General features: G+C 39.8%; 1 protein-coding gene across 9 annotated transcripts; it reads right to left on the bottom strand.

Moving 5' to 3' along the window:
* Positions 1 to 203: 203 nt before the first annotated feature.
* LOC106674550 (uncharacterized) lies at positions 204 to 14,195 on the bottom strand. Of its 9 annotated transcripts, none has more exons than XM_076884540.1 (7): positions 14,181 to 14,195; positions 13,947 to 14,027; positions 12,551 to 12,604; positions 12,296 to 12,413; positions 10,066 to 10,235; positions 7,914 to 9,783; positions 204 to 7,619 (listed from the first exon to the last, which is right to left on the bottom strand). In XM_076884540.1, the coding sequence occupies exons 3-7, from the start codon at positions 12,551 to 12,553 to the stop codon at positions 688 to 690; spliced, it is 9,093 nt and encodes a 3,030-aa protein (XP_076740655.1). In that variant the 5' UTR covers positions 12,554 to 12,604; positions 13,947 to 14,027; positions 14,181 to 14,195; the 3' UTR covers positions 204 to 687. The 9 variants fall into 9 exon arrangements, with proteins under 9 accessions (XP_076740655.1, XP_076740656.1, XP_076740662.1 ...); XM_076884541.1 differs by having other exon boundaries at positions 204 to 6,965; positions 7,260 to 9,783; XM_076884547.1 differs by having other exon boundaries at positions 204 to 6,311; positions 6,606 to 9,783.
* Positions 14,196 to 14,347: the final 152 nt, after the last annotated feature.

Here is a 14,347-nt window from a genome sequence, read left to right on the forward strand (position 1 = left end):
TGTCCACCCACAGCCCGAGGTACTTGTATGTGTTGACCACCCACCTCCACCTCCTCTCCCTCTATCTGAACTGGGTGGAGCTGGTCTGGACCTCCCGAAGGTCTTTGTACAGTATTGTAACAACATGAATTCTTTAATATGAAAGAATGATCTTAAACAGTGTTTTAAGTTCCATAATTACTCTAAAATATTGGAAGCAAAAATTTGGTTGAAATAAGAATGGTTTTTAATAAACTCCAGTATATAACCATGTATAATAGACACAATGAACATCCAAAAGAACCAGAATGATAATATATATACACAACTTTGAATACTGTGCAATTCAACGGATAGTATTTAAAAATATAGTATCTAAAGAAAATGTATTCATTTAATCTTGTAAAAGTACCCTATAGGACCCCACAAGTCCACATATTTCCTTTATTCCTTTAATATAATAGTTAGAGAAAATGTAAATAATAACTGTTAAAAAATATAAAAACATTTATGATACAAAAAGCAGTTCTACTACATTTAATAAAATAAGAGCAATAATGCTGCACTGTAATCTAGGTAACATCATTGCAAAGCCACGATATATATATACACACACACACACACACACACACACACACACACACACATAAAACATATAACTACAGTACAAAAAGCACATTAAAAATGGAAACACAAGTCCTTTGAAAGCTATACAAGGTTGGAGAAAAAGAACGTTGACCCTCTTAGGTCATGTTCATTGGGAACTTCAAGGTCCAAGTTTCCTGGATGAAAGTCAAGCCCTCCAAGTGTGTTATATTTACGATTTGGCCTCTTTTGATTTTGTGCTTGATTGGGAAAAACAGTCACATAGTATCCATCTGAAGTGTTAGATGCTCTCATTCTTGAATCTGGAGAAAATTGTGGCAAACGTGTATTGTGTTTGATATGGCCAGATGGGATTCTTCTGGGGTCCCTCATGCCAGTGTTAACTCCAGATGGGGAGATTGCGTGTCCATGGCTGTGTGGAGCCTGGAGATTAAGGTTGGAACCTCTAGCTCTAAGCACATGATGTTTTCCTGTAAAGTCGTCAATATTGAGATCTGAATGATTTAAATCAATATGTTGGTGGAAAACGCCATCCATTCCAGGGAAGCTGGATCTTACTTTGGTTCTATGGGACCTTCTATCAGTATTACGAAGTCTGATATCACCATCTATGTCCAGGTCAGGAAGTTTCATGGTGAGATTTGACATATCTTGTGTGTGATGTTTATGTGAAGGTGTTTGAAAATACAATGAAGGATCATCAATACTAAGACCTGGAGATCTCAGATGCTGCTGTGGAGGGTGCATTGCAACTTTGGGCATGTTGAGGTTCATGTTTGGAGCACTAACCCTTGGGCTTGATATATGTCCCTTCATCTGGGGTTGTTTCATATTCAGTTTTGCATTTGGAGGATTAATATCAAGATTTGTTGGTCTCAAAGCTCCACCAAAGTCAATATCAGATGCTTGATGTAAATCTGGGCTTCTAAACTGAGGCGGCTTGAAATATGGTTGTTTTAATTTTCTGTCTAAATCAAGATCAGCATGAGGGCCATGGATGTTTCCTAAGGGAATATTTGTGTCAACATCTGGACCTCTTATGCCTCTTAACTGAGGGCCATTAAAGTCCATCCTAGGTTGTCCCATGTTACCATTAATCCCTACATCAGGGTGTTTTGTATTGAGCTTGGGACTCTTGAAATTGGCATCAGGTAAATTGAAATCTGACATACTAACGCCAGGTCCAGAAAGTCTCATATGTGGTGTTTTTGCCTGTGGTCCAGAGATACTGAGATCTGGTGTATTTAAACTTGGGATTTTAAATTTTCCTTTTGCACCAGTAACATCTAAAGTTGCCTCAGGCAAACCAATGTCAACATCTGCAGTGTCCATTTCCAAGTTGGGAGCTTTGAGATCCATGTTTGGTAAGTCTACCTTAGTCACATCAAGTCCACCTTTCATCTTTGGAGCTTTGAGATTCAGATCTGGAGTTTTTAGATTTGAATTTAATTTCAAATTTGGGCCTTTTGGTACTTTAGCTCTGACATCTGGTGAATTGAGGTCAACCTTTGGGAGATCTGTTTTTGGTGCAGAAAATCCCAAATCAAGCATTTTCAAATGTGGTGTTTTAAATTTCCCTGAAGGGCTACCAAAATCAACATCAGGGAAGTCAAAGCCATTTTTAGAACCTTTAAAGTCTATATTTGATGAAGGTAGATTAGGTTCATTAAGTCCACCTTTCACTTTTGGACCTTTGACTTTCAAATTTTGTTCAAAGTCTGGCCCATCTAATTTTGGTCGAGAAAATCCCACATCAGGTAATTTTAAATTTGGAGATTTTAACTTTCCTGATGGGCTACCAAAATCAACATCAGGAATTTCTAAGCCAGTTTTGGAACCTTTGAAGTTGGCATTTGGTGCCCTGAGGTCAATGTTGGAGCCGTCAAAAGTGCCATCAAACTCAGGTCCTTTAACATTTGGTAGATTACTCTTAGACATTTTCAGTTTTGGCATTTTCAGCTTCCCTTTTGGTGTGCCAGTGTTGATATCTGGAGTGTTGATATCTAATTTGGGAGCTTTAAGATCCATGTCTGGTAAGTCCATATCAGGTGCATCAATTCCACCCTTTATCTTTGGAGCTTTTAGATTGAGATCTGGGCCTTCTAACTTTGGACCAGAAAGACCTAAATCAGGCAGATTCAGGTTTGGCTTTTTAAACTTGCCAGATGGACCAGAAATATCTAGATCAAGATCTGCTTTAGGACCTTTGAGGTTGACATTGGGTGTATTTATGTTTGGACCATCCAAGTTGCCATCAATTTCAGGACCTTTAAGGCTTGGAAGGTTGAATTTAGGCATTTTCATTTTAGGGAATTTCAGCTTCCCTTTTGGTGAGCCAATGTTGACATCTGGAGTGTTCATATCTAATTTGGGAGCTTTAAGATCCATGTCTGGTAAGTCCATATCAGGTGCATCAATTCCACCCTTTATCTTTGGAGCTTTTAGATTGAGATCTGGTGACTTCAGAGCTGTGTTTAGGTCCAAATTTGGTCCTTTAGGCAGTGTCCCTGACAGATTAAATTTAGGCATTTTTAATTTCCCAGAAGGAGCATTAACATCCCAATCTGGACCATGAAGTTCTGGCATTTTAACTTTACCCGATGGCAAGTCCCAGTTGGCATTTGGTTTATCCATTTTCAGCTTTGGGGCTTTGAGGTCAATGTTTGGCATGTTTATGTCAGGTGCATTTATTCCACCACTGAAATTGGGACCAGAGATATCTAGGTCATGTGTTTTAAGGTCCAAGTTAGGGCCTTCTAACTTTGGACCAGAAAGACCTAAATCAGGCAGATTCAGGTTTGGCTTTTTAAACTTGCCAGATGGACCAGAAATATCTAGATCAAGATCCGCTTTAGGACCTTTGAGGTTGACATTGGGTGTATTTATGTTTGGACCTTCCAAGTTGCCATCAATTTCAGGACCTTTAAGGCTTGGAAGGTTGAATTTAGGCATTTTCATTTTGGGGAATTTCAGCTTCCCTTTTGGCGAGCCAATGTTGACATCTGGAGTGTTCATATCTAATTTGGGAGCTTTAAGATCCACGTCTGGTAAGTCCATATCAGGTGCATCAATTCCACCCTTTATCTTTGGAGCTTTTAGATTGAGATCTGGTGACTTCAGATCTGTGTTTAGGTCCAAATTTGGTCCTTTAGGCAGTGTCCCTGACAGATTAAATTTAGGCATTTTTAATTTCCCAGAAGGAGCATTAACATCCCAATCTGGACCATCAAGTTTTGGCATTTTAACTTTACCCGATGGCAAGTCCCAGTTGGCATTTGGTTTATCCATTTTCAGCTTTGGGGCTTTGAGGTCAATGTTTGGCATGTTTATGTCAGGTGCATTTATTCCACCACTGAAATTGGGACCAGAGATATCTAGGTCAGGTGTTTTAAGGTCCAAGTTAGGGCCTTCTAACTTTGGACCAGAAAGACCTAAATCAGGCAGATTCAGGTTTGGCTTTTTAAACTTGCCAGATGGACCAGAAATATCTAGATCAAGATCCGCTTTAGGACCTTTGAGGTTGACATTGGGTGTATTTATGTTTGGACCTTCCAAGTTGCCATCAATTTCAGGACCTTTAAGGCTTGGAAGGTTGAATTTAGGCATTTTCATTTTGGGGAATTTCAGCTTCCCTTTTGGTGAGCCAATGTTGACATCTGGAGTGTTCATATCTAATTTGGGAGCTTTAAGATCCACGTCTGGTAAGTCCATATCAGGTGCATCAATTCCACCCTTTATCTTTGGAGCTTTTAGATTGAGATCTGGTGACTTCAGATCTGTGTTTAGGTCCAAATTTGGTCCTTTAGGCAGTGTCCCTGACAGATTAAATTTAGGCATTTTTAATTTCCCAGAAGGAGCATTAACACCCCAATCTGGACCATCAAGTTTAGGCATTTTAACTTTGCCTGATGGCAAGTCCAAGTTGGCATTTGGTTTATCCATTTTCAGCTTTGGGGCTTTGAGGTCAATGTTTGGCATGTTTATGTCAGGTGCATTTATTCCACCACTGAAATTGGGACCAGAGATATCAAGGTCAGGTGTTTTAAGGTCCAAGTTAGGGCCTTCTAACTTTGGACCAGAAAGACCTAAATCAGGCAGATTCAGGTTTGGCTTTTTAAACTTGCCAGATGGACCAGAAATATCTAGATCAAGATCCGCTTTAGGACCTTTGAGGTTGACATTGGGTGTATTTATGTTTGGACCTTCCAAGTTGCCATCAATTTCAGGACCTTTAAGGCTTGGAAGGTTGAATTTAGGCATTTTCATTTTGGGGAATTTCAGCTTCCCTTTTGGCGAGCCAATGTTGACATCTGGAGTGTTCATATCTAATTTGGGAGCTTTAAGATCCACGTCTGGTAAGTCCATATCAGGTGCATCAATTCCACCCTTTATCTTTGGAGCTTTTAGATTGAGATCTGGTGACTTCAGATCTGTGTTTAGGTCCAAATTTGGTCCTTTAGGCAGTGTCCCTGACAGATTAAATTTAGGCATTTTTAATTTCCCAGAAGGAGCATTAACATCCCAATCTGGACCATCAAGTTTTGGCATTTTAACTTTACCCGATGGCAAGTCCCAGTTGGCATTTGGTTTATCCATTTTCAGCTTTGGGGCTTTGAGGTCAATGTTTGGCATGTTTATGTCAGGTGCATTTATTCCACCACTGAAATTGGGACCAGAGATATCAAGGTCAGGTGTTTTAAGGTCCAAGTTAGGGCCTTCTAACTTTGGACCAGAAAGACCTAAATCAGGCAGATTCAGGTTTGGCTTTTTAAACTTGCCAGATGGACCAGAAATATCTAGATCAAGATCCGCTTTAGGACCTTTGAGGTTGACATTGGGTGTATTTATGTTTGGACCTTCCAAGTTGCCATCAATTTCAGGACCTTTAAGGCTTGGAAGGTTGAATTTAGGCATTTTCATTTTGGGGAATTTCAGCTTCCCTTTTGGTGAGCCAATGTTGACATCTGGAGTGTTCATATCTAATTTGGGAGCTTTAAGATCCACGTCTGGTAAGTCCATATCAGGTGCATCAATTCCACCCTTTATCTTTGGAGCTTTTAGATTGAGATCTGGTGACTTCAGATCTGTGTTTAGGTCCAAATTTGGTCCTTTAGGCAGTGTCCCTGACAGATTAAATTTAGGCATTTTTAATTTCCCAGAAGGAGCATTAACACCCCAATCTGGACCATCAAGTTTAGGCATTTTAACTTTGCCTGATGGCAAGTCCAAGTTGGCATTTGGTTTATCCATTTTCAGCTTTGGGGCTTTGAGGTCAATGTTTGGCATGTTTATGTCAGGTGCATTTATTCCACCACTGAAATTGGGACCAGAGATATCAAGGTCAGGTGTTTTAAGGTCCAAGTTAGGGCCTTCTAACTTTGGACCAGAAAGACCTAAATCAGGCAGATTCAGGTTTGGCTTTTTAAACTTGCCAGATGGACCAGAAATATCTAGATCAAGATCCGCTTTAGGACCTTTGAGGTTGACATTGGGTGTATTTATGTTTGGACCTTCCAAGTTGCCATCAATTTCAGGACCTTTAAGGCTTGGAAGGTTGAATTTAGGCATTTTCATTTTGGGGAATTTCAGCTTCCCTTTTGGCGAGCCAATGTTGACATCTGGAGTGTTCATATCTAATTTGGGAGCTTTAAGATCCACGTCTGGTAAGTCCATATCAGGTGCATCAATTCCACCCTTTATCTTTGGAGCTTTTAGATTGAGATCTGGTGACTTCAGATCTGTGTTTAGGTCCAAATTTGGTCCTTTAGGCAGTGTCCCTGACAGATTAAATTTAGGCATTTTTAATTTCCCAGAAGGAGCATTAACATCCCAATCTGGACCATCAAGTTTTGGCATTTTAACTTTACCCGATGGCAAGTCCCAGTTGGCATTTGGTTTATCCATTTTCAGCTTTGGGGCTTTGAGGTCAATGTTTGGCATGTTTATGTCAGGTGCATTTATTCCACCACTGAAATTGGGACCAGAGATATCAAGGTCAGGTGTTTTAAGGTCCAAGTTAGGGCCTTCTAACTTTGGACCAGAAAGACCTAAATCAGGCAGATTCAGGTTTGGCTTTTTAAACTTGCCAGATGGACCAGAAATATCTAGATCAAGATCCGCTTTAGGACCTTTGAGGTTGACATTGGGTGTATTTATGTTTGGACCTTCCAAGTTGCCATCAATTTCAGGACCTTTAAGGCTTGGAAGGTTGAATTTAGGCATTTTCATTTTGGGGAATTTCAGCTTCCCTTTTGGTGAGCCAATGTTGACATCTGGAGTGTTCATATCTAATTTGGGAGCTTTAAGATCCACGTCTGGTAAGTCCATATCAGGTGCATCAATTCCACCCTTTATCTTTGGAGCTTTTAGATTGAGATCTGGTGACTTCAGATCTGTGTTTAGGTCCAAATTTGGTCCTTTAGGCAGTGTCCCTGACAGATTAAATTTAGGCATTTTTAATTTCCCAGAAGGAGCATTAACACCCCAATCTGGACCATCAAGTTTAGGCATTTTAACTTTGCCTGATGGCAAGTCCAAGTTGGCATTTGGTTTATCCATTTTCAGCTTTGGGGCTTTGAGGTCAATGTTTGGCATGTTTATGTCAGGTGCATTTATTCCACCACTGAAATTGGGACCAGAGATATCAAGGTCAGGTGTTTTAAGGTCCAAGTTAGGGCCTTCTAACTTTGGACCAGAAAGACCTAAATCAGGCAGATTCAGGTTTGGCTTTTTAAACTTGCCAGATGGACCAGAAATATCTAGATCAAGATCCGCTTTAGGACCTTTGAGGTTGACATTGGGTGTATTTATGTTTGGACCTTCCAAGTTGCCATCAATTTCAGGACCTTTAAGGCTTGGAAGGTTGAATTTAGGCATTTTCATTTTGGGGAATTTCAGCTTCCCTTTTGGCGAGCCAATGTTGACATCTGGAGTGTTCATATCTAATTTGGGAGCTTTAAGATCCACGTCTGGTAAGTCCATATCAGGTGCATCAATTCCACCCTTTATCTTTGGAGCTTTTAGATTGAGATCTGGTGACTTCAGATCTGTGTTTAGGTCCAAATTTGGTCCTTTAGGCAGTGTCCCTGACAGATTAAATTTAGGCATTTTTAATTTCCCAGAAGGAGCATTAACATCCCAATCTGGACCATCAAGTTTAGGCATTTTAACTTTGCCTGATGGCAAGTCCAAGTTGGCATTTGGTTTATCCATTTTCAGCTTTGGGGCTTTGAGGTCAATGTTTGGCATGTTTATGTCAGGTGCATTTATTCCACCACTGAAATTGGGACCAGAGATATCTAGGTCAGGTGTTTTAAGGTCCAAGTTAGGGCCTTCTAACTTTGGACCAGAAAGACCTAAATCAGGCAGATTCAGGTTTGGCTTTTTAAACTTGCCAGATGGACCAGAAATATCTAGATCAAGATCCGCTTTAGGACCTTTGAGGTTGACATTGGGTGTATTTATGTTTGGACCTTCCAAGTTGCCATCAATTTCAGGACCTTTAAGGCTTGGAAGGTTGAATTTAGGCATTTTCATTTTGGGGAATTTCAGCTTCCCTTTTGGTGAGCCAATGTTGACTTCTGGAGTGTTCATATCTAATTTGGGAGCTTTAAGATCCATGTCTGGTAAGTCCATATCAGGTGCATCAATTCCACCCTTTATCTTTGGAGCTCTTGGATTAAGATCTGGGGAATTCAGATCTGCGTTCAGGTCTAAATTTGGTCCTTTAGGCAGTGTCCCTGACAGATTAAATTTAGGCATTTTTAATTTCCCAGAAGGAGCATTAACATCCCAATCTGGACCATGAAGTTCTGGCATTTTGAGATCGCCTGATGGAAAGTCTAAGTTAGCTTTTGGTGCATTAATTTTTAGTTTTTGTGCTTTGAGGTCAACATTTGGCACATTTATGTCAGGTGCATTTAGTTTTAAATTTGACCCTCTAGGCAGTGTACCTGAAAGCTGTCCATCGAGTCCATCCAAGTCTCCATTCAAACCAGGAACCTGAATGACTGGTAAGTCAAATTTGGGCATTCTAAACGTTGGAGCCCTGTATTTTCCAGATGGACCTTTAATACTAACTGATGGAGCATCAGTGGCCCAATTTTCACCCTTAAGGTCAGCTTTGGGAATGTTTGCATCAGGTGCAGACATGCCACCTTTTAGTTTTGATGTTTTCAATCTTAGGTCAGGTGTTTTAACATCAGTGTCACTTTTGAGCATGCCAGATTGAGCGTCCAAATCTAAATCAGGAGATTTAAGAGAAATCCTTGGTTTCTTGTGTGACATCTTGATTTCACCTAAAGGCATGTCAGTGTCTGTTCCACTGATATCTGGTTTTGATACATTAATACCCAACATTCCTTGCTCTGAATCAGGTGATATCCCAGACAGCCTAAGCTGGGGTGATTTTACATAACTGGAAGAATCGTCCAAATTTAGATCTGGGTTTTTCAGTCTCTTGGAATACTTTAGACTGAGTTTCCCTGGTGTGCCTTCATGCTTAACGTCACATTCTGGACCACTAAAAGAAGATCCTGAGAGGCCCAGATCTGGCAGTTTAAATGTAGGCATTTTGAATTCCTGGTTTCTTCCTTCAATGGCCACTTTGGGAACGCTGGAATTAACAGATGGACCACAGAAACTTCTGCCATCAAGGTCTATCCCCATTTCAGGGGTAGTAATGTTTGAACCTTTTAGGCCTACATCTACTTCTGGAACTTCAAGTCCAATTTGAGGATTTTCAAGATTTCGCATTGCATTGTCAAATGATGGGTGGTCAGTATTTTGCAATTGCATACAAGATGTAGTGCTGACATTTGGGTCTTCTGGTAAGTCTAGATCTGGACATCTGGCACCGATTTTGAATCTTGGAACCTGAGCTTCACTTAGATTAGTCCCATTCAAGCCAAGACCTAGCGGTGGAAGATTCAGATTGCTGCCATCTGTTAAGCTTCCCTCATAAGAGTGTGAATCAGCATTAGCATCTGTGATTAAAGTCTTGGATTTCAGAAGTCCAAAGTCAACTCCAAGGCGAGGCAGCCCCATGTCATTTCTTTGGTTGACCTTGGATGAGCTTTGTACAGGTGGTTTGGCAGTAAACTCCCCATTCACGTAGCCCCCTTCAACACTGGGTACATCATCCATCAAAAACTTCTTGATTTTGGTGTTGTACAGTTTGTTGTAGGAATCCGTCAGCATCTGGAAACAGTGAGAAGTTGATGATTGGAATGAAACTATAACATGAGAGTTTATGTGTTGTAACAGATGGGAGATAATTATTAATTATCAATTGTCATCATCATCACTATTTAATTTGAGTACCAAATTCTCTTGTTTTGTTTTTTGCATCCAGCATTAAATGTATCTGCATCAGAAAATGTAAACAATTGTGAACTGTGTTCCACTGTTGCATAAACATACTGAAACTAATATAATTACTAATCCTTTATTTTTAATTGATATTATCTGCATTTAACCTACAGCCCCAGGACCCTTGGTACACTGGTCCAGATTGTCAAGGCTCTTGCTCCGGTTGCTTCGAGTGAGGACTTGAACTTTATCATCAAATGGCTCCATCAGCTTCAGTACTTTTGACACCTCTTCTTTGGACAGTTGATCAAAATTGATTGTTGCCCCCAGAATTTCATCCCCTGAAAAAGACAAATGAAGTTCTTGCACAAAAAAAATACCTTGTTCGAGAACATGCTTGACTGTGTGCAAATAATACTGTATATCCTTCAAGGGCAGTTTTAGTACTTTAAACCTGGCCTGATCTTGACCTAGAACAGCGGTCAGCAACCTTTAACACCCAAAGAGCCATTTGGACCCAGTTTCCAAAGAAAAGAAAACACTGGGAGCCGCAAATACTTTTTGACATCTAAAATGAAGATAACACCGTTATTGTTTTTTACCTTTATGCTTTGTATAAACACCTAAAGTGTGTTGCTCATGAAATTCATGAAGTGCTACAGAGAAAATTACATTTTATTTATGTAATGAACACATTTTGACCTTTTAAAAAATATAACAAAAAGGAAAGGCACCTAGTTGAAGGTCTATTTTAAATGAATTAAAAAGCTGAAGCTAAATTATTCATATACTAAACAAAAACTGTAGTGAGCCGTCATCCTTATATCACCTTTATATCACAGCTGCCATTTCGCAGCCTGTAGCGGAGCCCTGACCTGAATTTTAAAAATAATTGGGAAAAAAAATCACTTAACTGCCTCAAAAATGAAAAATAAATATTTGCAAAATATTTATTTTACGTGGTTAAATGGCCTGCATTTGGTAAATGGCCTGTATTTGTATAGCGCTTTTCTAGTCCCTAAGGACCCCAAAGCGCTTCACACTACATTCAGTCATTCACCCATTCACACACACATTCACACACTGGCGATGGCAAGCTACATTGTAGCCACAGCTGCCCTGGGGCGCACTGACAGAGGCGAGGCTGCCGGACACTGGCGCCACCGGGCCCTCTGACCACCACCAGTAGGCAAACATGGGGTTAATGTGTGTGGCAGGGCGTAGTCTGCAGTGCTGCTGCAGGGGAGGTGGACGGACCTGAGCGGCTTCCACAATCAAGCCTCGCCTGTTTAAAGTCTGTGCTCTCTCTGCTGTTGTGTTGGTATGTGTCGGGCTGTGAGCTGGAAAGCTACAGCTGGCTGTTTGGCTACAGCAGTCATGTGTGAAAAGTGGTCAATAAACAAACATCGTCGGGTCTGCCGTTGTATGTTTACAATGGGACTGTGACGGCATCAGCCACACAGGGGTAAATCAGTCCATTTTTTACTTTATTAGTTTGCTTTGCAGTTTTCTTCATTAATCATTTGGTTAAACCTAACACTGGTATTATGAGGCGCGCACATAGTAACATTGTGTGGTTTTTCTAAAATGTTTTGTTATATTAATTATGTTTCTCTCTCTTTGAGTTACCTGGGTTTGGGCGGTGGCTGTTTCCTGTCTGGGCAAAAGGCGTGGCTGAGGACTCTGGGAACAAAATGCCTGCTCAGCAGGACCAACCATGGGCTTACCAGGAGCAGGGGTGTTTTAGGTTTAGTTAGGTTATTCTGTGCTTAGTTAATATTAGTGTGTGTTTTTGTTTTCCCCCCTATTGTGTGTAAATGGTTTGGCCAAATCATTATAAAAGCTACCCTCATGTGTCTTTGTAATTAGGTCAGTTTGTGAGTTAAGTTGTGTCTCACTTTGTTTTGTTTAAGTTTCTGGAAATTCCTTTTTGTAGAGTTCTATTTAGTTGCCCTCTTTTATGGGCCTGCTAAGTATGTTTTTGAATTTTGTTAATTTTGGACTTTTTGAGGGTTAAAATAAAGAAAACCCTTTTTGAAGGCACTTTTTTGCCTGTGTCCTCTTTGCTTTGGCTGCTTGGTCCCTCACAGGGACTTCAGGTCCAGACCGTCTGCGCACAGCGTCTGCAAATCGGGGCTGTACGAAGTCACGTCATCTTTACGCAGGACTGTAAGCTGTCCTCTTTGAGGCGTGAGCGGTGTTTGTTTTTACCATAGCTCATGGTGGAGAATAGCTGCTCACATACGTATGTGGATCCGAAGATCCATAATTGCACTTAAATGTACAATAGTTTCCTTGAATTTAAGGTGTGTTCTTTTTAGAAACAACTATTTTATTTCTTGTTTTCAAAAAGTCAAAAACAATACGAAGAGAAGTTTCAATAGGATGTCAAGATTCATACCTTCCTTTAGTCCTTTGCCGGAAGAGACATTATTGATACTGGAAATGACCACCCCTCCCTCCTCTAACTGCTCCAAGGTCAGGGCTTCAGAGAGGCTTCTTCCCCTGCGGTGTGAAGGCTGCAAGTAAAAGCAACATTTTTGTAAACTGAACAGAAGAATTACTCCTCTAAAGTAGACAATTTAAAACAAAATATTCAATTCTGTATATATGAGCATTTTAGGAAGAATTAAAACAATATGTAAACGTTTCATACCATGACTCTTGTGGTTTTCTCACTATTGCACTGAGAAATCCAGGTTGACTAAGCCTGTAAAAGAACAAATAATATACAGTTAACAGACTGATTAACAGATTAAGGGAGCAAGTAAAACAAATGGCAAACTGTTCATGTATTTTCCTTAAAGTAGAGCATTAAACCAGTCAGCTACAACATTAAAATGGAATGAATTCAGCCCTTCTAAAAGATTTTTACTATACATACTAAATGTAAAAAATCTTAAGGCTTTGAGGAAGACTGTATCCATTTTTGTACATACTGTACTGTACTGTATGTGCTTAGAGAAGTGGCACCCAGGTGAGTCAGCAGATGCATCTTTCAGGTATTCAAACTATGGCTTTGAAACTGTTAGCTCATCATTAAGGAAAACCTAGAACAGGTTTTTCAAGACTGTTTTCTTTTTGCAAGCACACAAAGCCCAAGCAGCCACACCCACTGCTTCCTAACACAATGACACAAGAACACAGAAAGGCCTCCTGTGAATCCAACACAGTATGATCTATGGGTTTTTATAATTCCACACATTAATAGAAAATGTGAAATAAATGTCCACACAAATGTCTCCGCAACCTCAGTGTACTATTGCTGAACAGCAACAACATAAAGAGTGATCAGGCAACAGGTATTACATGGACATGTCAATAACTATCTCAGGACTGTTAAAATACATAAAATGTTAAAACAACATGATAGTTGGCAATAGACTCTTTTTATTTTTCACTTTAAGTGAAATCATATTAAGGTACAATAATATACATAATTTATGTTTGTATGATGTTTAAATTGAAAAAGAAATTAGCAAAAAGGTAACAATTAGACATGTAAACAACTCCAATCAAACATCTCCTCATGAGGATTTTATCCTTCGCTAGCATGAAAAGACGAAACCTTCAGCATTTAGCAGGTATCGTGCACAACTTCAAATGGCATTTGATTAAAGGACGCCACTGATATACTATTCAGTTACATATTAAACATTTTACAAGTAAGCCAAAGTGCACATGCCTTTGTTGAGTCCCAATTAGAAGAATGAACTACAGTGCTAATATTTAACAATCCTCAGATAACGTATAATTTCTAATTATAAAAAAGTGAAAACATCAAGATGCAGAACAATGATGACCAGACATGTTCTTTCAAAAAAAAAAACAACATTTTGTGAGGTTTTTTTTTTCTTGAGAGGTTTATTGAAAGATTTACTAATGTCATAAAGAAAAGTAATGCCTTTCAAAAGAAAAAAAGATGCTTGTTTAGCTGCAAAAATAAAATAAACCTGAAGACAGATTGAATGGTATATGGTGAAATGCAACCCACTACCACCACCACGCATGAAACCTGCTAGTGAAAAGTAAATTTAAGAAACTGAGCTTACCTCAGCATGCATGTGCCTGCTGTGGTGTTGGAGTCGTGTCGTAAAGTTTCCCCACAGAGTCACCAGTCCATGCTATTCCCACTGAAGGGTGAGAATGAGGATATACAGAGCAGTCAGGTGGACATATACTCAACCTGAAGCAGCCAAACAGGTTCCATTTTAAAGAGCCATTAACTGTCAACAGACACAAACATGCGTTTTTGCATCATACGCCCTCATGAAACTTTCACACACCTTGACTACCACATGCCTCTGGCTCGCTGCATATAAACACAAATACACACGACAACAGACAAGAGTCTGTGTCGTGTCAGTGTCTGACCCACGTGTCTGTCACACAGCCGCACATTTCTTCCTAGAAAGCAAACAGATAGAGTATGCACGCATGTTAAAGCTAGCAT

This window comes from Maylandia zebra, linkage group LG6 (genome assembly GCF_041146795.1).
Source record: "Maylandia zebra isolate NMK-2024a linkage group LG6, Mzebra_GT3a, whole genome shotgun sequence".
Classification (NCBI taxonomy): Eukaryota; Metazoa; Chordata; class Actinopteri; order Cichliformes; family Cichlidae; genus Maylandia; species Maylandia zebra.

What these genes read in the sequence shown, in the direction of transcription:
- LOC106674550 (XM_014407267.3), bottom strand. An exon ending in CGGCAAAGGACTAAAGGAAG is followed by an intron (nt 10,236 to 12,295) that starts GTATGAATCTTG and finishes TGTCTTTTTCAG; the next exon opens with GGGATGAAATTCTGGGGGCA. An exon ending in GTACCAAGGGTCCTGGGGCT is followed by an intron (nt 9,784 to 10,065) that starts GTAGGTTAAATG and finishes CACTGTTTCCAG; the next exon opens with ATGCTGACGGATTCCTACAA.